Source organism: Pithys albifrons, chromosome 3 (genome assembly GCF_047495875.1).
Source record: "Pithys albifrons albifrons isolate INPA30051 chromosome 3, PitAlb_v1, whole genome shotgun sequence".
Classification (NCBI taxonomy): domain Eukaryota; kingdom Metazoa; phylum Chordata; class Aves; order Passeriformes; family Thamnophilidae; genus Pithys; species Pithys albifrons.
The window spans coordinates 17275158-17302745 of record NC_092460.1 but is presented as its reverse complement, the minus strand read 5'-3'; the positions used below and the strand labels follow the sequence as shown (position 1 = coordinate 17302745).

The following is a 27588-nucleotide window of genomic DNA, read 5'->3' as shown; positions in this document are numbered from 1 at the left end:
CTAAGTTTGTTACTGTCAATGGAATTCAAATTCTGCTGAAAAGGGCAGAAGCCAGAAAGGAGTAAAAGATGGGGAAAAAAAGTTTAAAAAAAGAGGCATGAAAATAGAAAGAAGATTCTTGAAACATACCACTATTTTTAAAACCTTTTCCCTCTGATGCAAATTACAGAAATCCATTCAGCCCAGCCAGAACTGGCCTCAACCAGATCGGGAATGTTGTTTTTAAGTGTGCAAAAGTTGCAGTGTGGGATCCAAGGCACCAAGCTAAAAGGCAGTGAGAGAAAGGAGCACCTTGGCTGGGCAGGAAGGGGAACTCATTCGTTCTTGCAGTAGAACTCTGTTATGCCTCTTGCACGTTTTTATCTGATGAGATGACAGCACAGAATCTCTGAGGTATGTCAAGCTCTGGCCTCACTATCCCTTTCCTGTTGTTTTCTACCAAATGATTCCCAGCAACAGTGAATAAAACCCATGATCCAAAAGCAAACCAGATCCAGTGACACCAAGGCAGCCTAACTCACATCCAACAAAATGAATAAATTGCAAGTTTTCATTATTGTAGCTCTGACAGGTGCAGAAAGGCTTTATAGTGAAGATCCTTACCTTCTGTTTTTATCTTTAGAGCAGTCCTAACCAGAGCAAACAAAGTAGCATTGAACATGACGGTTCCATCACTATTTAGGGGCATATTCATGGCTACTAACCTCTGAAAATGAGAAAACAAAAACAAATTTTGATGCGGCTTTGTTTGAAAAAAACCCTCCTGCAATGTTCATTTTTGAAAAGCTCATATATTTGAAGAATAATATTATCAAGAGGCATAAAAATAAGATAAATTCTTCAAAGTTGAGTTTTTCATCCTAGCCTGAAATAAAACCAAGGAAAACTTAAGAGTGAATGTAACCTTGTGAAAAGACAGGATTACTGTGCACACACGACAAAAGATAGGCAGAACTGCATGAATGGATGATCTGCAAGAGAGACCAAGACAGAAAATCAGGTGACACTGACCTTGCAGGCCACTCGGTGAGGGCACAACTTGCCAAAGCCAAGTGGTGGCTGGATGCGCCTCAGCAACGTAACCACATCCAGGTGCTTTATCCTTCCCCTGGAACCAACACACACCAGTTACCAAACAGCCACTGCCCAAAAATATACGATGCTCTGCTTTTGCTGGTTTTACCAAACAAATTATATCAGAGAAATGATCGGACTTACTTTGCTTCAGGGTCATATTCTGACCATATCCTTTTGAATTCATCCAAATGATGAGGACCCAGAATAGACCAGTCACGTGTCAAATAATCAAAATTATCCATAATGACAGCCACAAATAAGTTTATAATCTAAAAAAATAAGTAATTAAGAACAATTTGCCTTCATTATTTTGAATTGATTTTTTTTAAAATTCATTATGTAGAAGGTTAAGAATTTAAACAAATAAATTGATGATTTTTGGCAAATATCATCAAATATCACAAAATATAATTGCATTTAACTACCTGGAACTCTATCAAGTAATGACATAACAAGAACATGATTCTATGATAGAGTACTCGGTTTTTGACACAGGCTGAAAAATGGTTTTCTCTTCCTTGATTTGCCAGATCCCACTACATTACATTGAAGAATAGGTAGATCTCAGGAAATACTTTCTGTAAAATATGATTCAATTTCATGCCAATAAGACTTCTGAATACATTTTGTTAGCACAGAAGGTGATACAGAGCAGCAGAATGTGTATGTTCACATTAGTTCTCAGAATTTTGCTGGACCAATCTCCTTTTGCAAGATCAGTACCACAACTAGAACAAATCAACAAGCTTAGACCAGACACCTGCAATGAGCAAAAACATATTTCAATGATTATTTTAGAGCAAATAATTCATTATGTAATGGATTTGGGTGAAAGGTTATTGCTCACATCTCATGTGCCACAAGCTGAGCACTCTTGTAGAGACACAAATTCAAATTCTGCTAAGTTTAAATAATACTAATAGCATTTACTACTAAGTCAAAAGAATTGCAGCTTTATTACTACTGAATACTTCATTATATCATTGAGAAATGCATTCAATAATAGCTATTAAAGGACTGTTAACTTAAGCTTTCAGAAGTGCAGGCAACCATCCTATACCCATGCAGTCACAAGAAAATCTTGTACATGGGAATTTAGAATCACAGAATAGTTTGGGTTGGAAAGGACCTTTAAAGGTCATCTAGTCCACCCTCCCTACAATGAGCAGGGACATTTCCAACCAGATCAGGATGCTCAGAGCTCCATCCAACCTAACTGAATGTTTCCAGGGATGGGGGGCATTGGTCACCTCTCTGGGCAATCTGTCCCAGTGTTTCACCACCCTCACTGTAAAAATTGGTATAAGACACAGGATTTAAGATTCTGTATGGAAAAATATAACCTTGACAAAATATTCTGCATATGGGACTTTTAATCCTGCTCTCAACTCACTGCTCTTAATTCAGAAGAAAGTCAAAATGAAAATGCTCATTGCTGTTAATAAACACAAGCTAAACTCACCAAAAATGCACAAAGCATGTAAAAACTGATAAAATAAATGATGGCAAAATTGCTTCCACATGTGTATTCCTCCCCTGGATTATAGTCGGATTCCGGGTCACAGCGTTTTCCAGGCAAACATGCCAACATGATCTCCTGCCAGGCTTCTCCAGTTGCACACCTTTTTAAGGTCACAAAGATAAATTAAGCATTATTTGATCAAAATGGATTAAAGACATTAATTTTTTGAGTTCTGACAAAATGCTGGGAGCCGTACAAGTGCAAATGTGAAGACAGGAGAACATTTCAGAGCAGGAACTAATTAAAAAAAAAAAGAGCAAGTTTTAGAATTGACAAGTATAGATCTGTCTTTGCAGATACATTTTACAAGGTAAATTAATGCACCATAAGGATGGCATGTAAAACACTGAAGCCCAAACTGTGATTTACAAGTAAAATACTTACTGCAGTGAAGCTGCTGTGTGCAAAAGCAGTGTTGTCTATGAAAATCTGTCATAAAAGCTGAAATTATCTATTTTTAAAGGATTAACTGCTCTTTCTTCAGTGTGGTTGAAGAAATTCTTGCCTCTAATTTCTGTTATTGTATTTCTTGCATAGTTGTGTCAAGACTGTGTACAGGCCCATGATTTCAAATTTTTAAAAGACAACCACACATTTATGACATTTTTGGTTGCATTCATGATCTCGTTTCAAAGGCTGAAGTTTTTACACTCATAAAGTGACTTAGATCTCAGTGGGTGATGCCCTTGGTCTCAGAGGAGCAGTGACCAGCTGGTTTTGCCAACCAGGAGAGTAACAATGCACAGGAGCCAAGTGGAGGTACAGAATCTCAGATCAGGTTGTTACTTTTAGAGGCATCCCTGTCCCATGCCATTCTCTCTCCTTGCTCCAGGAATCACTCCTGGCAAACATTTATATTCTTCTTAAGCTCTCCAGTGATGGGCATCCTGTATTTTCATCCCCCATCAGGATTTAGCTACATTTGCAATCATAAAGTTTTCCTACTGCTCACCTGATATTACCCTTCTGCAAGTTATGCCCTCTACCTTTTGTCAACTCTTCAGTAAATGTAAAGAACAGTTTATTTCTTTATGTTGGAAACAACTTTTCATTTCTTCCAACTGTCACACTGGTTGTACTGGTAAAGATTTCAGGAAGGGCACATCTTTTCCACCTTCCCCAATAAGCCCATCATGATATCAGGGCTGACTCTGTTTGGGCTCTACCTGAAGACAATAACTGCCCAAACGAAGTGTTTCACAACAGCTGTAATGAGCTGAAGTCTGTGTCACCTTGTTAAAACCCTGCTGTGCCAATGGACAGTTAGCATAGACACAGGGAGTGTGTGCTTGTTAAGCTGAGTTGATTTTGAACATTTTGAACATTTTTCATAGATCTACGAAATGAGATCATTAAGTAAGAGTTAAGGTTTACTCACCTGAAGAGAAGAAGCACAGCTTGGGGGAAAGTCTGAAAATTGTTGTTTCTATTTATTTGATTGTTGTCCCTCATGGCCACTTTTCCAAATACCTACAATAAACCAGGATTTTGACTTTCATCCCAACAGCACGTTGTTTTCATTTTATGTTACCAAAATCCTTCCTATGCTTGTAAATCTTGTACATATATCCTACTCTTGATTAACCACAGACTCAGCTACGCCTAAATCTTTAGCTAGATTACTTTCCTAATGTTATTCTTTTCATGTGGAAAAGACTTTTTTTAAAAGAAAAAAAAAAAAGTAGGAGTTTTGATGTCTGTCTCCCAAGTCTGTAGCCAAAAAAAAAGCTATGCAATCCATCATATATCCATGCATAGGAATAAACTTCACAGTACATCGAGAAAGAGTTGCTCCTTTCAGCAAACCAAGATATTGTAAGCTCACAGCATGTTCTCCTCCTGCATATTTTTGAATTTTCTGACCACTAAATTCATACCCAAGAAAGGATTTTTGCATTACTCTGAAAGCACAGCCTTGTGTGTAGCACCAAGGGCACGTTTCAACAGGCACCTCAGGAACCAGGTCTCAGCCCAGCCTGTGCTGCTGTTCAACGCTCCAGGTGTGTCATTACCTGCATCCCAATGACAGCATAGATGAAGAACAGCATGGCAATCAGGAGGGCAACATAAGGCAGAGCCTACAAACAGGACAGATGCATTGTCTTTTAATAATTTCACCACAGAATTTCTGCTTCCATTTACAAAAACAATTTCTCTGTACAACACAGACTTTTCCAAGTTTTTCTTCCTCTGCAAGTGCTTAAATAGTATTACCTGTCACTCTGAAAATTCTGCTGCATACAATGTACCCGAACTTCATTGTATTTTAAATTATTTCTGTCAGCAATACAGAGGGAGGAATCATCTTCAGCATTTTTAATTTTATTTTCAATACTGGTTCTGACAACACAAAAGATACTTCATCCTATACACTTACAGAGTTTTATTAACTTCACCTTCATAAGTTCTCAGGAGCAATGAATCAAGTAGCTGTTACAAATGAAAGGTTTTTTATATAAAAATGTGCTACATTCTTCTTTTCTAGCCATCTAACAAAATGTATGGAATATGAGATCTATGTATGTCAAATTTATTCTATTCCTTTTCAATACACCAAATATTTTTTAGGAAGAACCACAGAATTCTCATAGTAACGGCTAATATTAAATGACAAGGAATGACCCTTGGACTCACTGCAGTAACTGGTGAAGTTTATTTTGGCATTACTATGCAAATATATTCAAATATGCCATTATTGACTACATTAATTTTAGGAGGGTTTTTTTTTTTCATTCTACAGGGTATTGCCTCATAAAATCTGGTGTATAAATGGTTGGAATTATAAAGTAAATTTAAATAAATTTTACTAACCTGGAATGACTTGATAAATGTCCATAGTAAAGTTCTGATTCCTTCTCCTCTGCTAAGCAGCTTCACCAGCCTCATCACGCGGAAGAGACGGAAAAAAGTGATGGAGATCCTAGCGCTGTCCTCAGAGTTCTGAAGAGCATCATGGAGAAGTCAAGCCAAATACAAACTCAAACATGCAACACTTCCAGAAAAAAACAACATAAAATACAAAGGTGGAAAAGGTAAGATTTGAAAATGTATCTTGAGGGCCTGTTCACCTTGGTAACCATGATATGAAAGGAAAAATTACATGCTGAAAACACAGGACCTGTAGAAATGCTTCACACATCACATGCATTTCCAAGTTTTCTGGTTTGTTAATAGGATCATATTGGGTTTGTAGTAGACTTCAATAGAACATTGACAATGAATGCAAACCACTGCATAACACCTTTGCAGTAAGACAGTTATGAAAAATACAGAAAAAATTGGTGGAAAAAAGACATGGTAAAAAGAATAAACTCAAGTAGAGGTAAAACCACTGGGGTCAGTTTACTGATCTTACCCCAGACTCATCAGTTGTGACTGTTTCAGTTGGCTTTGGCTTTAAGAAATTAAGAACATTAAATATTAAAATCAAAGATCAAAAATCAGATTAACCATAAATAAAATGAAGAACATTTTTCATTTCCAAATTTACATGAACACCTTTCAACTCAGTTTACATCCTGAACAAAACATTAATACCCTTATTAAAACCATCCTCTTAGCATTTCATGTTGGCTGACTCATACTAAACCATGGCTGGCTGACTCATACCAATATCTGCTTGTATAAAACATGATTAAAAGACTTCAAGGAGAGTAAATATGAAATAAAATAGCCGCTCCTATGTAAGCCAAAAAAAATTAGCCATCAATTTCCACAGGTTGTATGAAATTCTAGCAGTAAGCCCAATTAAAACTCCAGAATAAAGCTTCGGGGTCAGGCTAGCCTTTTGAGGTCCCTTTTCTGCTGTGCTCTGTTTTAGGATTAATTTCCCCATCACCGGAATCTAACCTGAATTGTGTTTTATATCCCTTAAAGCAAAGTTAATTCACTTGAGATTACTCAGTTTTACTCAGTGCCATGAAGGTTAACACTTCCCCAGCAGTGCAAATGCAAAAGCAATCCTTGAACTCTCCACCACCTGCAAAGTTCTCATACACCTGAGCGGGTGTCACAGGATCAGGTAGGGAGAAAAGGCTTCAGCACTGACTGACCCTTCTGGAGCAGGTCTGTGCAACCCTCAGGAGCTCCAGGGAGGAGGGAGGCACAAGCCAGACTCTGTGTCCCATAAAGAACAATCTCACTTTTTTTAATCTCTCTGTCTGACTTGGCAGAAACTGTCCCAAAATCTGGTCTGACACTGCGCAGCAGCTGGCACAGATGAAAGGACCAACATCCTCTGCTTGCCTGTGCACTGAGATTTGCAGTAGCTTCTTCCAAAGCTGAATAGAAACACTCATAGCACTAGAACAAATGGGATTCTGGATGTTAGATTCAAGTGATGGGTCTTACCCTCTTGCCTAAAATACCCTTCTTTTAAAACCTTTCAACAATTCCTGTCACACAGAGTGGCAATGAACGTGATCCCCCTCAGGGCTGCTTCCAACACACAGTGGATGCCTCTGTCACACTCAGTGCCACACTGCTCCCACTAAAATCTAGTGCTGCTGTTACACAAGATAAAACTTGAGGAGAAGAAAGGGAAAAGAGAGGAGTTGATTCTGCTGAAAATGTATTATACAAACATACTATGATCAAAAACAATGATAAGAGGTAGTACTTTTTTAAAATCAGATCATTATTAAATTACTAATTGTTTTCTCTATTACCTTTTTCCAAAACATATACAATATAATATAAAGATAACACAAGGGTAAAATGCAGTAAAAATAATTGTTTGCTTAAGTACGTGCAATCTACATATAGATACATTACTGCCCTGCCAGGGTATCACTAGATTCTGAAACAGAGAGTCTTCAAACTGTTTAAGAAATTACTGCTAAATTCATGCATAAATTAGCCAAAACCCAGCTATTCTTGTTAAACTTCAGTATTTGTAAAATCAGCTGGAACACCTAAACTATCCAAGCACTTATATAAAATACACAGAAAATATGCTGTCAATGAAAGACAACTGGTTTATTAGAAATTCCCTGCATATTTAAACAATTAGAAATAAACCCATGAAACTATAATTAAGAAGAAAATCAGTATCACAAGCATCATGTTAAAATATCAGAAAACATGCAAACAATCTTGCAAAGCTGTCTACCCACATCCATCCCAAACCTGCACTAATGCACAGAGCCCCACACTGCTACTGCCATTTTAGCAGAGAAAAAAACCCTTTTAATCTGAAACTTTAAAAGAACAGGATTTCATTAATAGCTTCTGCTGATGAAGCCTGAAATGTCGTATTAATGTCTGGTGATTGACTCATGTTGAGCTTTATACTGTCTTAAATAGTGAGCAAATCACTTAAATAACATTCAATATTTTGCGTCATCAAAGAACAAAGAATTTGACAGCTACAGACCAGATTTAATTCCAATATCATCCCAAATTTAAACTTAAAAATAAAGTAAAATGCTGGGTTTGGCATTTGGAAGTTTTTCCTGCCAGCTTTTATAAGAGCAGGATTGGATACCAAATAAGCCGGGAACAGTATTGGGATAGTGACATGTAATGAGAGAGAAAAAGGATACTTTGGTCCTACATATCATATTTTTTAATGACTTCTCCAAAATAAAAAAAAATGACTTTGCACTATGACTTAGTTACGAATAAAGCCATCACAAAAGGAAAAGTTAATTAAAAAAAAAAGCTTTTCTATACATATCTTAATAATTATTTAATTCTCACTTTAGAAAATGCTGGGACCAGATTACCCCAACCATGTGAACAGGCCTACTGCAGGTGCTCAGGGATGATGAAACCTCACGTCCTTTTTGGCTGAAGGTCACTGAATGCATTTGTGTGTGCACAGTGGTGCATGCCCAGGACTGAATGAGGCACACTCCTCTCACAAATCCCTCTCTCTCAGCTTCTTGGAACTAAGCAGCCCTAATTGTGTTTCTGATGGCTGATCTGATGCTGCTGGGAAGTGTTAGGATGTCATATCCAAGAGATTACAAATTACAGACACTGGAAAGTGCAGGCCAGTAATGAAACACACTCTGTTCACAGAAAGCAAATTGTGCAATAATACCAGGGTGGAGATAGATACTAGAAACAAACTATGAACCTGAAGTCCTCATACCAGAGAAGTTTTTTCTACTGGAGCCGAAAATATTCACCTTCTGCCCAGCAATGGCCAAGTGTTTTTGCTTTGATTTTTCAAAGTGAGTGTATCTAATTTTTTATCCTCTTTAGCATTTCTCTCTGATAATAGAGCAGCTTGGTTTATGTTACTAACTATAATGAAGCTAATATAGTGATATACCTCAAAGAAAACATTATTCATACTTCTTTACAAAGGAAATGCTCATTTAGGAGACAAAACCAGTTCATGGTTATGTGTGTCCATCCTGCATGAAGCAATACTCGGATCTAGGAAACTCAGGTAAAGATAACACAATCTTCAGCACTAATAGCAAACAGATTGACAAACCCAGAATGTCTGCTTCCTGTAGAGACAGAAAAAACATACACTACCCCAAGACAATCTTGTGTGCAGTGGGAGGGTATTATGTGCCTGTGCACATGTAAGGAGTGGCACATTCTGTAAATGCAGGGAAAGTGTTAAAATAGACCTGAGACAAAGCAGGGGGTGGGCTGAGCAGAGACTGCCTCTGTGGGTGATGTCTGCTGATAAGAACGCAAATAAAAACATGTTCTGTGGTCAGACAATCTTCCTCCAGCCTCCTCTTCCCCTCACCTTCCATCCATCATTCCAATGCTACTCAATCCCAAATGCTTTAGGACTGGCTGGTCATTATTAAGATTTTTTTTGCCCTCCATGGGACTGTGTGATTCCTAAGATGACAGCTGTGATTGGATGTCAAAACTGTGAACAGTGTGAAACAGATTGCATCATGCATTGAAAGCAAACTGTAGGTCTGTGCTTAAGAAAAAAACCAAACATGGTGAAAAACAGTGGATATTAGTATATGGTGGTGGTCAAATGCTTCTTTTTAACATTGTGCTGAAGGGTCCAAGAGTTTGCCAGAACAAATAATGACAATGTTATCATCACTGCAAATACAGAAGGTGGCATCTGAATGACAAACACATATGATGACAAGAGCACACAGGGAAACATTCAGGTTGCCAAAATATCTCCAGAAATGTGTACTGTACATGTGTCACATACACATACAATATGTTCAGAGAATAATTACTGGAATTCAGATGTGTGAGCAAGCAATTTTCTCCACAGTCTTATCAGTGCTTCCCATTCAATGTGAACCAAATGCTCAGAAACAGAATTCAATAAAAATTTTGAGTCAATGTGAACAACCACATAACTAACATGTTGATGACACTGGGTATTATATGATAAGTAATAAATATTCAACTGTGAAAAAATAAATAAATTATTAATGTTAACACCTTCATGAAAGCAGAGCAGAACTTTATTTCTGTCTCCAAATTAAATATTGCAACACAATAGAGATTTCATATTCCAGTAAGACTTCATAAGAGAAAGCAAAGCCATACGAGAAAGTGGTTTTCCAAGTATCCTTAAGTCTAAAGAGATAGATTTGCAGAGGTCTACAAGATATATTGACAGAATCCAAAAACATCAACTAGCACCAAAATCTAAGTTCTAACAAATAAAGTAGCATTCAAACTGAAGTGGGCTGCTCTTCCTCAAAGGTGGAACCCAGAGTCTCTTACAGGATGTAGAGACAAGGGTTTTACTTCCCTCCTCCACACAGCCAAGGTCAGCTGTCCCACCAGTTACTGGGTGAGTGAGCAACTGTATCCAAATAAGCACCAGCCCTCCCAGTACACACTCCAGCAGCAGCCCAGCAAACCAGCAGAGCATCCCACTGCTCAGAGCAATAATGGTGCTCCTTTTTGCCAAATGGCAGAACATTCAATTGTGGTTTAGCCAGAGGCTTCTGAAGGATGTCACTGCTCCCAGCCACTCTCAGCTGCTCCAGCAGTGTAAGCACTGATTGACCCTCAACGTGTTCACAGTGGTGGTTCAAGACAAATAGGTTTTCCTGAGGGGCTCAGGAGGAACATATAAATGCTGTTCTTTAACCCCTATTTCAGCAAAGAACCTGAATTTTATTTAACTTCAAGTACAAATTAGTCCTATGGGGTGGCCTTAAACATTTGCACAAAAGAAGAGGAAAGTGAACTGTCCATTATTTTCTCGACATTTTGGCAGCACATGAATGGTGAAAGAAACTGAAATAAAAAACGTGAATTAAATCCAGTAACCAGTACTGGAACAATGTCATCATGCTTCTAAGTCATTCAGTGTTGGTCATCCAAATGGTTTCTGAGCTGACAAATAAGATCATTTCTATACAGTCAGACTGTAACAGTCAAACTGAAACTCGTCTGGTATTTCCTTGTAACATCATTTATTCAGATTTTATTTCCAATTTATCTCATTGTCATAAGTTATATATGTCCCTCCTCAAGGATGGGTTGACCATACTTTGTATCTCACAATGATTACTCTGCTTTTTTTTTTTATTCAAAAGGAACCATTTCTATGACCACTCAATATCTTACATGTTATGTGAAACTTTTTGAAAACAAAAGGCTACAGAGCCCAAAAGTAATATATAGGTTTTAGTAGTGATTTTAATTTTTTTTGTTGCTATACCATATATATATTTACTTATACATACTTGCCTCTAATAATTTCTAAAAATAAAATGAACATGAAAACCAATTAGGTTCATAAAAGAAGGTTGAAGGAAGGGATATTAAATGAAAGAGTAAATTAAAAAAAGCAATGATAGAAAATTTTTTACTGCCAAAATATATGTTGCTCTGAGGTGGTTCATTTATGGAGCTGACCACTGATCCAGTCCTTGAGGATGTTGAGCAATCCTCTAAGATGCTTAATACATTAAACACAACTTCTACAGCCGCTAAAAATGTTCAAACCACAGTAGTTTCCTGGATTATGTGCAAATGAATGGCAGGTTACTGGATCAGAAGAATCAGCCTCAGGGCAGCATATACATTAGAAAATGCTAAAGAAAGAAAATGAACAAAAGAGATGATATATTTCCAGAACTGAATACTGAAATCAAGGTGATATTTAAATGTACAATCCAAGCCATTCTCTTGAAAAAAATGAGTCAGACACAATTTCATTGTATACCAGAAGGACTTGCTGGCCTTTGCAATGGATCTAAGTACACACAGCCAGGTCATGGGAATGATGCTGAGCTATTTGCACAGGATGAGGCAATTCTACATGTAACCCTAAAAGAATACTTGGTTCATATTGAGTGCATTAAGTATTCACATTCTTTCAAGTCTTCTTTTACACTGACCAATTCAGATGGTTGTGCTTGTGCAATTAGAACTGCAACAAGATCTGAGTTGATGCCAGTGCTGTCACTGACCAGCCCCCAAACAAGGCTGAGCTTCCTCAGTTTAAGAAGTTTTTATCTTGGGAATTTTCACTGGTGCTATTTCAACCATGCTTGAAACCCCACTGAAAACAAAGTCTTGTCAGCATCTTAGCAGAGCTGTAGATTTCCCAGGACCACTGTCAGTGTCAGATAACAAATACAGGTGGAATGGCACAATTCAGAATGCCAAAAAACACTAAGGAAAAGATTCTAAAATATCGAATTTGAACTACAGAAATTTACACAGAACTAACCGAGCAAGAATAATTCAGTAGAATCAATACAATAAAATAAACAAATATCTAAGAAATTTCCCTGGATACTCAGCAGCATTAACTCTTTCATGTTGAAAATGGGAAATCAAGCCCAAAAACACACTGAAAATGTAATACATTACTGACTTGAACAAAGAAAGCACAGAAAAGTGGAAAGACCAGACACAGACAATACTTAGTACACAAACAATCTGCTGTGCAAAACTAGAGAAATCAAAGATCAGCCCTTTTCCTCCAGTGAGTATTGCATGAAAACTGAGAAATGACAGTGCTAGTTGTTGGCTGTGTGTGTACTTATCCTGAAGATCACTACTTGATCTCTGGAATATTTTCAAGACAACTGTGAGGATTACTAAAGTGGCAGTGTTCTTCCCAGCTTGAAGTTCAGCAGTGATCAGTTACAAGTAATGCTGTCAAATTAACACTGTCCACACAGTGATAAATGCAGGGACATCTGCCTTGCTCATGGGAGTACATTTGAGTTCTCTTTCAATCTCTTCATGACCAAATATATCTTGCAGTTATTAGGAAAAGGTATTGTAAATGACTGAACTTTCTACTCTCCTCAAATACTATGCTAATCTACACTACTGTGAAAGGAAATAGTGGGTAAATTGTAAACATTTGAGCTGAAAGTCTAAGTCTAAACTTTTCAGAGGGAAAATAAACCCTAAACAAACCCAAAGGGAAAAACAGAAATAAAAATTAATTAAAGGCAACCTGAAAAATAATCTATTCAAGGAAGAGTAATTATACTTTAAAAAATGTCGCAATGACACTTCAGTTCTGTGCTGACTGACCCTCCCTGTCAGCTCAAGTTCCTTCAGTTCACAAAGAGATCCACCATCTCCTGAGAACTGAGCAAAATCAGTCTGAAATCTAAAGGTCAGGCTTAGGTTCTCCTACTCCCATGGTATCTCATCACTCCTCTGTTTTCTTTCCAGTAATGCCATCAGTCATGAGATTCTCACACTTTAACACAAGATCAGGAAACCATTTTCAGGTGAATCTGTTGTCCAAACACCTGTATGTGTAACGGCCATCAGTCAAAATTTAGCTGAAAGAAAGAGTTTTTCTAGTAGTTTAAGGATAATTCAAACTTCAAAACACTTACTGCAGAATTGGAAAAGCAAAAGGAATAGGAAAAAAAATAAACAGTCTGTTTTCCACAGCATGGAAAGCCTTACTTTGTAATGTGCCCTTCTTCTGCTACCTCATGACACTCAAATGTTAACACCACTCTAGAAACCAAACCTCCCACAGGAAAAGAAATCATTTGTTAAACTGAAGCACTGAAACAACTTACAGAATCTTGAATTATCTTAGTCAAGTCACATACAAAAACCACTGGGCTTCAAGTAAAATATTAACAGAAGCTTAACTTCTACTTAGTACATAAATTTTAAAAATATTTTCTGTACATATGTAGAAAAACATAATTCTTATTGTGTCACTATGCTGTGTACATGTGCAACTACACAGGTATATAAATAAATAAATAAATAATAACAGCTTGTACAAACATCTATATCAATGTTTTGTCTTTGATTCCAGGATTAGACATACTTTTCTAAAAAAGGAATTTGGGGGCAGTTAAGTTTACATTTTTGTATTTCTTGATGACAGCAATTACTTTTTAGTGCATGAACAGTTGCTACTTACATTAACTTCTGTTATAGCAATATCAACGACGCTACCAACAACAATTAAGGCATCAAAAGTGTTCCATGCATCAGTGAAATAGTGCTGTTAGGACAAGCATTCAGCAGAAAGAGAGCAAGAGAAAAACACAAACAGAAAAAGAGAAGAAAAGGACAGTGTTATAACACAGAAACACTCTAAGCTTCTCTGACGTACCACTATACAATCTAATCTTTCCCTTTCATAGCTCAAAAAAATTGGTAGAAAAAAAAGACTATTTATTTCCCATATCAACATAATTGACCTATGACTGGTCTGCACTCAAACTTTAGAAACATCAGATCAAAATCTGTGACTTGTCCAGATGATGGAAATAGTGGGGAGACAGAGAAAGAGAAGTAGGGACTGGGGAAAGTAAGCTGGGATATACTCACATCAGCTTCACTGAGAACGACGTCTACTATGCTGCCAATAACGATGAGGGAGTCAAACGTATTCCAGGCATCACTAAAATAGCCCTGAACAGAGCAGGCAGGGTGCAAACGTTTGTGATTACACATGAAATGTCAAATATTTGCATACTTCTGTTTAGTTTTGCATAAACAGAAATTAGTTAAACAAAACCTGTGGTCTAATGAGAAAACAAAACAAAAACAAAACAATATTGCCTACTGAAGGAAAAGCAACATATATGTGCATGTGTGTGTATATATATACTTTATATATATACATGTACAGACACACAGACACACACACACTACACATGCAGAATACACCACTGGAGAAGCACAATGTTGGCAAGCAAGCCATCAACCAAAACTGGTTTTGGGCTTCCAAGGCTGAAAAATTCTAACCTACATACCCTAGTGAGCACGACAAGATCCCTTTTGTAATACTTCTGCAAGACCAAGTCAACTGAAGCCTCCTGAACATTAAGGATTTTGTGATAGTCCTATCTAAGTGACTGGTAAAAATATTCCAAAGGTCAAAGCTCATCACTGGATAAACATGCACAATTATTAGTGCAAAACTGTGCATAAATATTAGAGAACTGACAATCTTCTATTTATAAACTAGGTTTAATATAGGAACTCATACTACGTTTGCAGTCAGAGCCCGATTCTATATCCAGTGAAGGATCCAGGAACCACAGCAACCTGAACATTTTCTTAATGCTTATGATGCAGCCAGTCCAAGTCTGAAATTCATTTCAATAAATTGCTTAATCAACCTTCTGACATTTTATATTTTAAAACGTATATTCCCTACGTGTACATTACTGGGACATTGCTGCAAAGCGTTATACAAAGTGCTAACATATAATTAGCTGACTACTGGCACCAAAACTGCATTTTTGAGCAAAAAGGTACTTCAGAAGAAACCTTGAGGTAATTCCAGGGTCAGTCTGCCAATGGGAACTAATCAAGGTGTATTATGCTCTTGAAGACAACTCTATGGAGACATGAGATGTAGGTTTTCTGCAATGTGTGGATTTTCCAGAATTGCAAAACTTTCTGACCTTGCCCTTTACCACACTCAGATACATTAAGTTATCAGCCAACCACGACTAAGGAACGTGCATATGTGACCAAAGAAGAAATGTACATTTTGTATATGTACATTCTGCTTTCTTGGTAATTAATTTTAAAATATTAACTTGTCAGCCACTACTAAAGATCTAAAATAATAAATTTAGCAAAAAGCTTAAAATTACAAATGTGCTATTCACACTTATTATTGCACTTTACTATAAGTCAATGTTTTAGCTGAGTAGTTTGTGTAATTACATGTGTTGTTGGCACAGAAAAGCAAAATATGTTCAAAAATATTTCAGAATTGGACGATACTTTTCTCAAGATTTTAAACTTTAAGAATCCTAGTAACTTTCCAGTTTAAACTATAAAAAAATCTCATTTTGTGTGGAAATTTGCTTTTGGAGCCTGTGAGAGAGCTGCTTCAGCAGACAACAGCTCTCCAGTCTATTCTAGGAGAGAAAGCAGAGAGCAGAGTCAGGACAGGCTCATCATGTTTCTAATGCCACTCTCTTCTAGCCCTTTAAAACACAAATTGCCATAAACATTCCTTTATTTAAGGAAGGGGCTGTAAGAGGAAATAGATGAGAGTACAATTATCTCTCCAGCCCTTGGCATCACGTGCTCTGGTTCTTTGGGACTAACCAGCAATTCCACTCTTGGGGCAAAAGCAAGTGTTCATGGATTTGGCCTCCTGAAAAACTCCTCCTCTTCTGAGAGCTCCTGCTCAAGTCCCTGTCTCCCCTCCCTCACTCATCCTGCTTTAGGAGAACAAGCCATTCCCAAAGTTTTGTTGAACATCCTGCTGAACCACCTCAACAGTAAGGAAATTTATAATCCTATAACATTAGCAGCTGCCAACTAAAGAAAGGGAGCTACTCTCATGATATCCTTCCTGATCATTCACAGTCCTTGTTTCTTTCTTGATTCTAAAATAGCAATATTTATAAATATACACACAAAATAAGAGTATTGGCAAACAGCAAACACATAATCAGCACAATCCTGAGGTGTGCTATCCATCTTCCTCTAAAATGGGAACCAAAAAAGGTCCTCCAAATAAAGGTGAATTTCAGCTATTGAAAAAGTGACTTCACTAGACATGCTACAATATAAAGCACTGAAAAAAAATCACATTTTAATTCAATACAGCTAAAACACTTTACAGCTAATGTACTCTATACATTTATTTATTTAATGAAACCTTTTCCATCAGTATAGACAAATATTGTTCAAAATAATAAGTAAAGCAAAAGCATACAAATAAACAAAAAACTAAGAGAAAATAAAGATGGTTTTGGAAAAGGGAGGAATGGACAAGTCACAGCAAATAAACATCATGCAAATAAGTTGTTTTCACCACTGCAATGACCCAAGATCAATTCACTTACTAGCCATCTTTCCTTTTTTCTTACAAAAATCTGATGTAAAACAACATGGAAAATCATTACAAGTTTAAGCAACAGCTGGCTATCATGAAGCTGTACAGACAGTATGTGCTGATGTATTATTTTAGATTCCATTGCTGTATTTTGGTTTGTACTGCACTGAACCAACCTAAGTACAGATTTTATCAAATGTGAAGAACAACATGAAGAAAAAGGCCTGCTCTTTTAATTTATATTATGAAAAGTTTGTTCATTGAGAAATACTGAAGGACAAAAATCACAGATCCTGGGGAATATAGAGGTACAGAGAATTAACACCAAAATATGTTTCTATACATCTAGCACATAAATATTTTAGTCTTTTTAGTACTCTGTTAAAAAGTTTAGGGCCTCATTCTGTAAAGTACTGTGTGATCCAATCTCCCAGTCCAGTGTGCCAGACACTCAGCATCACCTTTAACATCTGGCACTATTCAAGTTTTCCGTATTTCAGAGTTGAAAGGCAGCCTGAAGTGCCTTGGTTTTAAACAACAAAATGTCATAGGAGTATCAATAATTTATAGTAGCCTGAATTTTACATGATCAGTGAAACTTAAAGATCTTACTTTACACAGGATTTTTGTCAACATATTTAAGGGGACACTGTCAAGCAGATGAGATGAAAACAGGTTTATATCTATTCTTATTTCTACAGAGTAAGTAATGGAGTTTTTATTTGATGACTTGAGCATCTCGGAAATAATTTTTTAAATGACCATAATTAATAGATAAAACTGTTCATTCTGTCATATTAGTCTAAGAGACCCACCAGTGCCACAGACATAGAAGAAATTAATCTTCCCTCACAGACCCTAAAGCAAAACCTTATGTTGGATTTCAGATTGTTCCCACTATTATCAAATCTTAATATTAGTTAAAGCAATTAACTGCTCTTTTAAGCATGTACCTAGTTTAAAATTTAGGTTAAAGACATTCATATTCTGCTTCAGACTGCTAGCTGACCTGTGATTGTTAAGGAACTATGTTACATATGTTACCAAGACTTGCTTTGTTTAAGGGTATCAGGTAATTTAAAAGGTTTCAATCCCCAAAGAATAACAGGAAAACCTTAAAAGTATTTAACTCCCTTCCCTTCCTGCTAATTAGTCTCTTTCAAATTCTGATTATTGCCACGGTCTTTTAACCTTGTCCCGCTAATTAACAAATTTAAAGTGTTCTGCAGCTATGGGAGAACAAAACTGAGGAAATGGGGACCTTCCACTGGCGGTGTCTGCCCTTCAGATTCTCAGGGTTCAGGCCCAGGGATCTCTCACAGTAAAAGCACCCAATCAGAAAGCATGGTGCAACAATTAAACTCAAATTGTACAAAGTCTCTGAGACCAGTATTAAGACATTGCATTTGGTAACGAGGAGGAAGCCCACAGTACAAATGGAGCACTGTGATTTATACACTCATGGTCAGACCACTGTGTTTGGCATTAGCTGCTGTTCTGACTACAGTCACAAGTGCATGGAGAACCATACAAGGATTCACAATCTTCTTTCAAAGAGCAGATGAGAAAATGCAGCAAAGTCTTCTGTGCAAAACAAGGATATAGAACAGGAGATACAGATCAGGAAACACAACCAGCAAGTCATGACACTGTGGTCCACAAATCCAAGCTATCTCCTCTGAGGCCTCGTATTGTGCTGTTTTTAAGGTGAAACCCTTAGTATTTAAATAAGATAGCTGACACAAAAATACAAATAAATTCATTAGAAATGTACAGTGGACTGGACAGAGCAGAGCAAGACTACAAGAGAGTGGGTCAGCATTCACCCACCTCCCCACAGTTCACATCTCAACACCAGATCTCAAGTGATGGATCATTTGTTTACTTCTGCAGGCAAACATGAGCTTGCTTTAAATCAAGTCACTCAGGCTCCACAGCTGAGCTCAATACTTAATTCAAGGTGAATAAATAGTTCTGAAAGGCTGAAAAGAAGTTACACCCCTACTCCACACTGAGCTCTGGGCAGCCATGCTAGAAGAGCATCAGAGCTGGCTGGGTTAAAGCAAGAACTGGGCTGCCCACAGAGCCCCCAGGGCACACTGCACACCAGGAAAGGGCACAGCATCACCAGCTCCAGATGCAGATATCTGCTCACTTTAAAGGAAGGGCAATGGAAAAGTACCAGCCTTAGATGCTGGGATCAGTAAACTTCAAATGGCACTTCTGGGGTTTTTCAAATTCCATGTGTAGCAAGTGAACACACTTGACTTATTTACATAGATATAAGTCCAAAATAAACAGTGATTTCTTTGTACTGAAAAAAATTTAGTTTAGTTTTTCATCACTAACTTCTGCACTTCATAAAAGCAGTATGAGAACTGAACAAAAAGACTGCATTAGTTGCCACAGGATAATTTATCTTTTTTTTTTTCTATTAGCAATTACAGTTATCACTTTCTCTGGAAAATCTACTTTTGAAAATGTGTCTGCATCATTCATATTGACAGTGTCCCTTTAAGGCAAGGAATCAACTACTCAGTGTGGGCCTTCTACCAATCATCGTGCTGAAAATACAACTGAAAACATAAAAATCAAAAAAAAGCTATTGAATATGCAAATTTTTTATGTGTATGTTTGTAATACTTAGTTACATTTTATAAAGTAAAGAAATAATTTTGCATTTTAGAATAAGAAATATAATATACAGGTCTTTACTGGAGATTAAATTAGTGCAAAGTAATGAATGTAGAACCCAGAACAAGAGATATAATGCTTGTAATAGGAAATGATTGATCTGATTTAGAAAGGGACATTTTCATTACCTCAGAATATTCCAGATCTCATCAACCACTTTGTAAGATTATTTTCTGACATCTGCATTTCATTTCTTGGAGTTACATTTCTATTATGATTTCACAGACAGATCAATATAGGAAATGTTGGTTCTTTCTGTTCTTTGAACAATTCACAGCTAGTGTGAAACTCATTATACTTAATTCCTGTGGTGATGACCTAATTAAAGCATATCTTAAACTTACCTTGGGTTTGAATGCAATCAGTTTCAAAACCATTTCAACAGTGAACACTCCTGTGAAAACCATGTTCATAATGTCCATTGCATCATTAAAGAGCTTAGACTGTCCATAGTGCTGTGAATGAAAAACAAAATGCTTACAAAAGGAAAGGCTTGAAAATATTAAGTGAAAGAAAGGCAGCCTAAGACAAAATTGGCAAAAATGCTGCACAGGGAAACATTTTCTAGTAAAATTTAGGAAGCACATGCATAAACATGCAACATTAACTGAATATCTCTAGTCAAGTATGGAATTGTTCCAATCTATTCTGTTTCAGCACTGGACGGGACAAAACTGTCATTCCTCCACATCTTAAGGGAATCTCCAGAGAGATGGCTTTGAGAGGAAAACTGTTCCTTAAACAAGGATTATTACACTCTTTTCTAATTTTCACAAGTTTCATGTGCAAGATTTTAAAATAACACCTTATGTCACACTTGCTGAGCAAGCCTGAAGTAATGTTAGTCACCACCATACAAGTGTAAGCAAGTTCACTGAAAAAAGCAGAATGATTTTGTAAACCGAATGGCAACCATTCTTTTTTCTTATCAAAATCTGAAACACTAAGGAAAGAGACAACTAGAACATGTCACAGAAAAGCATTATGATAAAAAGTAGGTTTTTTAAAGTTTCACTTCATAAAAAAATACAAATTGCCATAAATTAAAGCCATTACACCACCGATATCCTTCCCTGCTATTTATGCCAACTGCTTCAAGAGAGTTTGTGGTTCTCCTACCTGCATAGCCAAGCAAAGGGTGTTCAGCATGATGAGGACAAACATGATGTATTCAAATCCAGTAGAATTCACCACATACCAGAACTTGTACTGGTAAGGATTTTTTGGAATATATCTGCGGAGAGGACGTGCCTTCAAGGCGTACTCTACACACTGACGCTGTAAAGCAAATACACCAAAAAGTGTCAGACTTTGCCTAACATGTAATCAACTGGTAGTACAATTATTAAGTACAAATGATTAAATGAAACTCTCAAAAACAGACAGTCTATCCACTTGATGTAGGGGTTGTTATTATTAAGTGTTAATACAGCAATCAAGTACCAATCCTCACCTGGTGTTTCCAACTGTATCTCACCACATACACTACTCAGCCACATGCAAAGAATCAAACAATGACCATGGAAATTCCCAAGTGTAGCATAGGATGTAGTTGCACACAGCAATACACTATCACCTAGCAGTATGTACATGTGTAATACAAAGCATGACTATTAATAACTCAACTATTAATCAACTATAATCCATGTTTTGCCTTTTTTCCATTTCCAACCACTAGTGTGACTGCACAGCATAAAACCTTAGAGTCAGCAAAATAAGTACTGAGGAAATGTTATTCCCAATAGTTCAATTAAATTGCCCAGCAACATTATGTAACATATTCAGGAACATCATGGATTCATCTCATAATTAGCGCCAGAGATCTCCATGTAGGCTGGGCCTTCCTCTTGTGTCTCAAGGATTGCTGACAGCACCTGACTGACAGGCAGGAGAAATCCTGGCCACAGCCTCATGCCTGGCTCTGTTTAAATGAAGAGTGTTACAGTCAGCCGAGAATACCTGACAAATTGTGACTATGACTGATAATGATTAAACAATTAAAGGGGGCAGATTTTTCTAATTTTTATCTGAATATTCCCTGTAAATTTCTAAACAAATGGGGGCAGGGAGTAGAACATTTTGAACACTTCAAACACTTTCACACTACTCTGAACATAAAATCTGTTTTCTGGTTCTTATTGTAAAACCTACCTATGCCTATGGATAACCTGCCAAGTGTTGTATTCTTCTTAATGTGGCACCAAAAAGGAAAACATTAAGAAGACAACAAGCTTAATGGAGCATCTCTCACAACAAAAAGACTGATAGGTTGAGCTTACAGAAAGAGGAACATATAATAACTTCCATACCCAGTTGCTAGTGAAGAAATTGAATTAATAAATACTAAGATTGGTGTTTGGTGCCCTCTTCTGACACAAAGCAGAAGGAAAGCTCTTCATACATATATAAAAAAGGATACTTTCAAAAGTTAAGAGTTCATTATTTATTTTAACCTGATTTTTGTCCAGCTCACAGTTCTTGTACTCTTGTTCTCCCTGTTCTTGGAATGTAACAATCACAAAACCAACAAATATGTTCATCATAAAGAAAGCAATGATGATGATATAGATGATGAAAAAAATTGAGATCTCCACTCTGTAGTTGTAGACAGGTCCTACATTCTCGCCATTTGAATCAATGGCTTTGTATAGCAGCCTGAAAAACAAACAGAATTTTGTCTTTATTATTGAAATGAGAAAACAGCAAAATATGCAGACTCAGAGGACAGGTTTCAGAAATGGTCTGTTTTTTCTGCATACTGACAGAGCTTGCAATAGTACTGAAACCAGAAGAATCACAGCACACAATGTTATACTCTTTTCTTTCCTGAAAGAATCAAGGCAATGACCACATGGTGGTAGTGTTCATTTCTTTATTTCCCCACATACAGCTGTTGTCTGAGACTCTTCTTGCTCAGGGAAAGAGTGAGTGGCAGTTTGTTCTTCCTGCCTGATTTTTTAGTAAAAGTTTTACTTAAAGGCCTTAAATTTTCAAAGTATTATTATTATTTAAAGGGCATCAAAGGATAAACTTCTTAAAGTATTACTGTCATTAAAGCTGAGGGGTAGCTCATTATAGCAAAAATAGCTGGAAGACTGAGAATCAATATCAAAAAAAGTGCACCTTTTCTTACTTTTCCTAAAATACAGGAAAAGGTCACAGATTCAGGATAGTAGGTTTTTCACTTCCTCCCTTAATAACTTTTTATATCATCACTTAAAACTGCTTTTTTTGCCAAAACATGGCTGGCAAATGATACCAAACTGTTCTGGAAAATACAACCATCTAACAATGCTGTGAAAACACAGAGAACCCACTCACGCTGGCCAGCCTTCGAAGGTGGATACTGTGAAAAGGGCCATCATAGCAGACAGCACATTATCAAAGTTGAAATCACTGTTTTGCCAGACCCTCTCTTTGACCATTGGACTGTCGACATCTCCATCTTTATAAACAATGTATATCCCTCTGTGGGAAAGAAACTGACATTAGTGAAATAAATTAAGCTCAGAGTTACTCAATATACTACTCAAAACTGTTTCTTTTATTCCCTCCTTACGCTGGTTTTATTTCCTTGCTAACCTGTTTTCTGGTGGGTTTAAGATGACAATTCCAATATACACAAACCTACATGGCCTGACACATGCCTGCCCATACACAGTTTAAGTAACTCAGAATACAAAGTGCCACATTCTTAAAGCAAAGGTCTTCTCACCGGCATTCCTCGGGATTCTGTTTTGCCTCATCAGTGCACTTGTAGAATTTTCCCTACATGCAAAAACAAAAAGCAATGACAAAATACAGAATATGCAAAATACACATATTATACTGTGATTAGTTCAGAATGGGACCAACCCAGTTCCTGTAGCAAGTAACCAAGAATTCAACTCAGCTTTGCTTTTCTTGACGCAGTGTAAACTGTGTCCACTCACCTTGAACAGCTGCACCCCAATACAAGCAAACATGAACTGCAGCAGAGTTGTAACTATCATGATATTACCAATTGTTCTAATAGCCACAAAGACACATTGAACAACATGCTGGAAAGAAAGAAAGAAAAAAATTAGTACAATTTGTCACAGAATACAAATCATGAAAGTGTGGGTTTGTATTAATTTTAAAAATTACTATTTTTATGTTGTCAGTATTATATGTAACACTGTAATTAGACTTGCTTTCTAGATTGGTTTGTAAGTTTATTGACATAGACACATCAACTGACTAAAAATTACATAAAGACTACGGATAAACAATTAAAATATTGCACTTGCATCTTGGTTCATTACAGTCAAAATCTGCTCTCAGTGGTAGTTCCTCCACATACAAGCTCCTGTAACTGTGGGCAGGCCCTGGGCTGTCTAAGAGCAGATTTGTATAAGAATCAGGAACTGATTTATGTTCTTGCTCTCTGAACTCCAGTACACAAATTTTCTTGCACAAGAATTTTTAACCTGAGGCAGAACTAGAGAATGAGACCCAGAAATATAACTTAAAAAAATAAACACCTTAAGTCCTTTGGCTCTGTTTATTGCCCTTAGAGGCCTCAATACTCTTAAAACTCTGAGGATCTTCACAACTGAGATAGCACTTGACCTAGGGGGGGCAGAAAAAGAATTATTCTGTTACTTTTAAGGTAACTGTTTGTATTACCAAGAATAACAATATTCTTGCAACTTCCTTAAACATAATACTTCAAAAAAATTCTCCATATATATAAAAGACTTTTTATTCTTTATTGATCCTTTATCTAAACACTAGAAAATAGCATCAATCTCATAAATAAGAACTACTTTAATTTCTGAAGCAGCTTTGGAATTAACAGCTCAGAAGCTTGTCTGACCCTACAACAGAGCAAAATAGTCCCCAAAGTATTTTTCAGTGTTGACAAGCTCTTTTGAAGACACCTTATAAATCCTGTAAATCATGTTATTATTACAGGAATGCCTTAGTTTCGAAGTAGCTGGACATCAAAAGATCTCAAATCATTTACATTCTCTTTAAAAGGCTAGGACAGCATTTTGAGGCAATAATAGTGGACAGCCTTTGAAAGAACATACTGTGAAACCAAAAGCTTGTCCAACAAGAGTTCTACTACCAACAGAGTTCAAAGGGGGGAGCAACTGCCTGACACCCGCCTTTGCCCTTTTCCAAGTCACTAAGGGTTTCACTGATGATTTTTAATGAGGAACAACAGCTCAGCAAATCACTAAGCGCCTTTACACTCTCTTATTATGTTTAGTCTGACCCAAACAAAGCAAACAAATCCCTTCACTACCATTTACAGTCCTGGTTAAGGTGCAGCTTCTCCCCACTTCAAATACTGTCTAGTTAAATGTCCCTGTAGGTCAATACCAGAAGACCAAGTCCATAAAACCAGACTGCAGATGTGGCAACAGCACAAGAGAAGGTCCATAAACCTCCTGAAGCCCCAGGTAATACTTGCTGTACAATACACTGCCATGGTGCTCTTCCTCGGTCTCTTGTTAATAGTGGGAAGTAGTAATTTGTTTCCAACCCATATTAGTGGTGAATTACAACACTCTCCATATAAAGCCCTCCCCCTTGCCAGTCCCAGCCCTGAATTCTAACACTGCACACCCACACAGTGGGGGAACAAAAGGGGCTGAAACATCAACTCCTGTATAAAACCCCAAAGCAAAAATAAACCATTCACATTATAAGCATAGTACTTACTGAATACCAAATGATACCAGAGAAACACCCACAACCAGCAAATCCAGCAAATTAAAGTAATTCCTGCAGAAGGACCCTTTATGAAGGAATGCTCCAAAGGCTGTCATCTAAAAATAGAATTGTTACATGCTTAGTCTATATTTCAACTTATTCAAATTCACATTTAGGCTGTTTACAAGACACTTGCCAAGAGTGTGAATGCATACAATGCTACCTCACTTTCTAAAAGCAACTGAGATACAAAACAATCCTATGTACATTAAATCTTTAATTTAAATCACAAAACTTCTGTTCAAGCAACACCAACAAATATGTTAATTCTTTCTGATGTAAACAAATGTTTTATTTTGTATGAGAACTGATAAGGCTGAGGTGATTACACTGAATTGATTTGGCCTTTGTTAGAAAAATTGCTACCAAAAAAACCCATAAAATTTCCATGCTTACTAAACTGGAGGGATCAGATTCTGACTCCTAATCATTTGTACTACCTTGAGAACTGAAGGACCTGAAAATGGACAGCCTATAGGGCTTGTGGGGCTTATGGGTCCAGCAAACACTGAGAGTCAAATCTGACACAGAGCCAGCACAAGGCACTCCTAAGGCAGCACTACACAGCTGTTCACCTTTGGCTCAAGGGAGACCCATTGGGATAGTGAGTGCGTATCTTGGAATAACCTGGAACAACGCCCAGATCATTTTGTGTTACGTGTGAACAACAGTCTCCAAATTTTGCTGTTTCTTGGGGAATATCAAATGTTGTTCTCCCTGCTGAACTTTCTCTTATTTTTTGTTTTCTGTCCATAGATTAAGATGAAAGAAGCACACAAAGTGCATCCTTTGCAGGTTTCATTAGGAGCCAATGATAGAGGCCCTACTAATTATGGCTGCAGAGCATCTGGGCAGATGTTCTCAGGTACCTCAAAGCTGAATTTAGTTCCTAATCTATGGATTAGACCCTTACCATAATTGCAAGTAAGTGCCAGATAAAAAATGCACAGAGGAATCCAGTTAAGCCACTAGAAGCACAGAATCACCAGCTGAATAGAATATTTCATAGCTCTTTCCATAGTTATGGATTAAGACTAAAACATTGAAACTAAAACCTTGTAACAAAAACAAGGATACCTCTAAAAAATACCTAGAAGTCAGCTCAGACACATGGACTGAATTTTTATCACTCTTAAAAAGAGAGCTGAATACTTAACTACTCATTGGTTTCCATAGGTAAGAAAGCTCACTGCCTGCTAGAGAATATCCAATATTGATTGCAATTTTAAACCTTTAATTTTCTATTCTGTTCTGTTCCTCAAGGGGAGGAACAGTAAAAAGATTTTATTTCATTTCCCCTCACACCAGATTACTGCAGGTTTCAAGACTGTTCCACAATACATAACAGAGCTACAGGCAATGGGCACCTGAGTCAACTGTGTCACTCTTTGGTGTGCAGAAATTTGCAGGCCTTGTAGGTGACAAACCATCCCTGTCAGTAAAACATGTACCTCCATAAAGAGGCATTTTTTTTCAAGTCTTTCTCTCCTTATTCTCATGTTAAACCTTCTTTTATCATAATAAAAATAATAATATTCCTCCAAGCTAAAACAGTAAAAATGCTAAAGCCCTAATCTATGCCTTGGCATGAGAGATATAACACAGTTATATTATAAAATTTCCAGCTCTTGCACTTGCACCTGTACAGGGCATGGCTATACTTCTTTAAATCAGTGGCAGTTTAACACTAATAAAACCCCTGAATATCAAATTTACATCTATCTACAACTACTTATTTACATCATAGTACATTATCAGTTAGCAGCACACAAAGTATTATGTAGACTCCCATAAAAATAAAGTCGGTTGTTGACCTAAAAGTACAGGTGAAGTATACATCTCCCCATCTTCATATGGAGACTCCTACTTGGATCACCACCAAACCCAGTGGCAGCATTTGACTGGAACTATCCACAGCTAGTTTAAATGGGGCAGGATTAACACAGCAGGGCAAGGTTAAAAGCATAAGGCCCTAACCTGACCTTTGCTCTGATGTTTTCACCTTTCCCAAGCACTCCAAAGAGGATTGTAAACTGGATTTCACTGTAATAAGAGGATTCTTAAATGCTTTTAAACTGGTGTTGCAGCTCCTCTGTTATTCATATCCTCAACACCATGTAAGGTGGAAACCCCCATGTCTGCAGAGCAGTAAGACAGAGCACAGGGAGACTCCCCACATGCTCAGACTTATTCTATTTTAATGCTGGGGTTTGGACATTTACAAGTTTCTCCACTGCAGCTGGTAGTATTGCCTCTGGTTTCCTTAATTTCAGTTTCATACACTTTTTCCCTGGAAATGAAGGAATACTGTTGTTACTGCAGACCTGCTCTT

General features: G+C 37.1%; 1 protein-coding gene across 6 annotated transcripts in view; it reads right to left on the bottom strand.

The window, feature by feature from the left end:
• The window catches only part of CACNA1D (calcium voltage-gated channel subunit alpha1 D), a 169894-nt gene that overhangs the window by 28975 nt on the left and 113331 nt on the right, over nucleotides 1-27588 (bottom strand). For 2 of the 6 annotated variants that reach the window (XM_071550761.1, XM_071550760.1), the window contains exons 22-39: nucleotides 25206-25312; nucleotides 24017-24104; nucleotides 23444-23551; nucleotides 23227-23279; nucleotides 22833-22979; nucleotides 21965-22166; nucleotides 20631-20789; nucleotides 19856-19966; nucleotides 14339-14422; nucleotides 13926-14009; nucleotides 5955-5993; nucleotides 5411-5539; nucleotides 4612-4677; nucleotides 3978-4069; nucleotides 2540-2699; nucleotides 1219-1346; nucleotides 1012-1108; nucleotides 604-706 (exon numbers count right to left, since the gene is read on the bottom strand). In XM_071550761.1, coding sequence (XP_071406862.1) covers nucleotides 604-706; nucleotides 1012-1108; nucleotides 1219-1346; nucleotides 2540-2699; nucleotides 3978-4069; nucleotides 4612-4677; nucleotides 5411-5539; nucleotides 5955-5993; nucleotides 13926-14009; nucleotides 14339-14422; nucleotides 19856-19966; nucleotides 20631-20789; nucleotides 21965-22166; nucleotides 22833-22979; nucleotides 23227-23279; nucleotides 23444-23551; nucleotides 24017-24104; nucleotides 25206-25312 — 1957 coding nt within the window. The remainder of the gene's footprint in view (nucleotides 1-603; nucleotides 707-1011; nucleotides 1109-1218; nucleotides 1347-2539; nucleotides 2700-3977; nucleotides 4070-4611; nucleotides 4678-5410; nucleotides 5540-5954; nucleotides 5994-13925; nucleotides 14010-14338; nucleotides 14423-19855; nucleotides 19967-20630; nucleotides 20790-21964; nucleotides 22167-22832; nucleotides 22980-23226; nucleotides 23280-23443; nucleotides 23552-24016; nucleotides 24105-25205; nucleotides 25313-27588) is intronic. The other 4 variants (XM_071550765.1, XM_071550764.1, XM_071550762.1 and 1 more) reach the window with 3 other exon arrangements.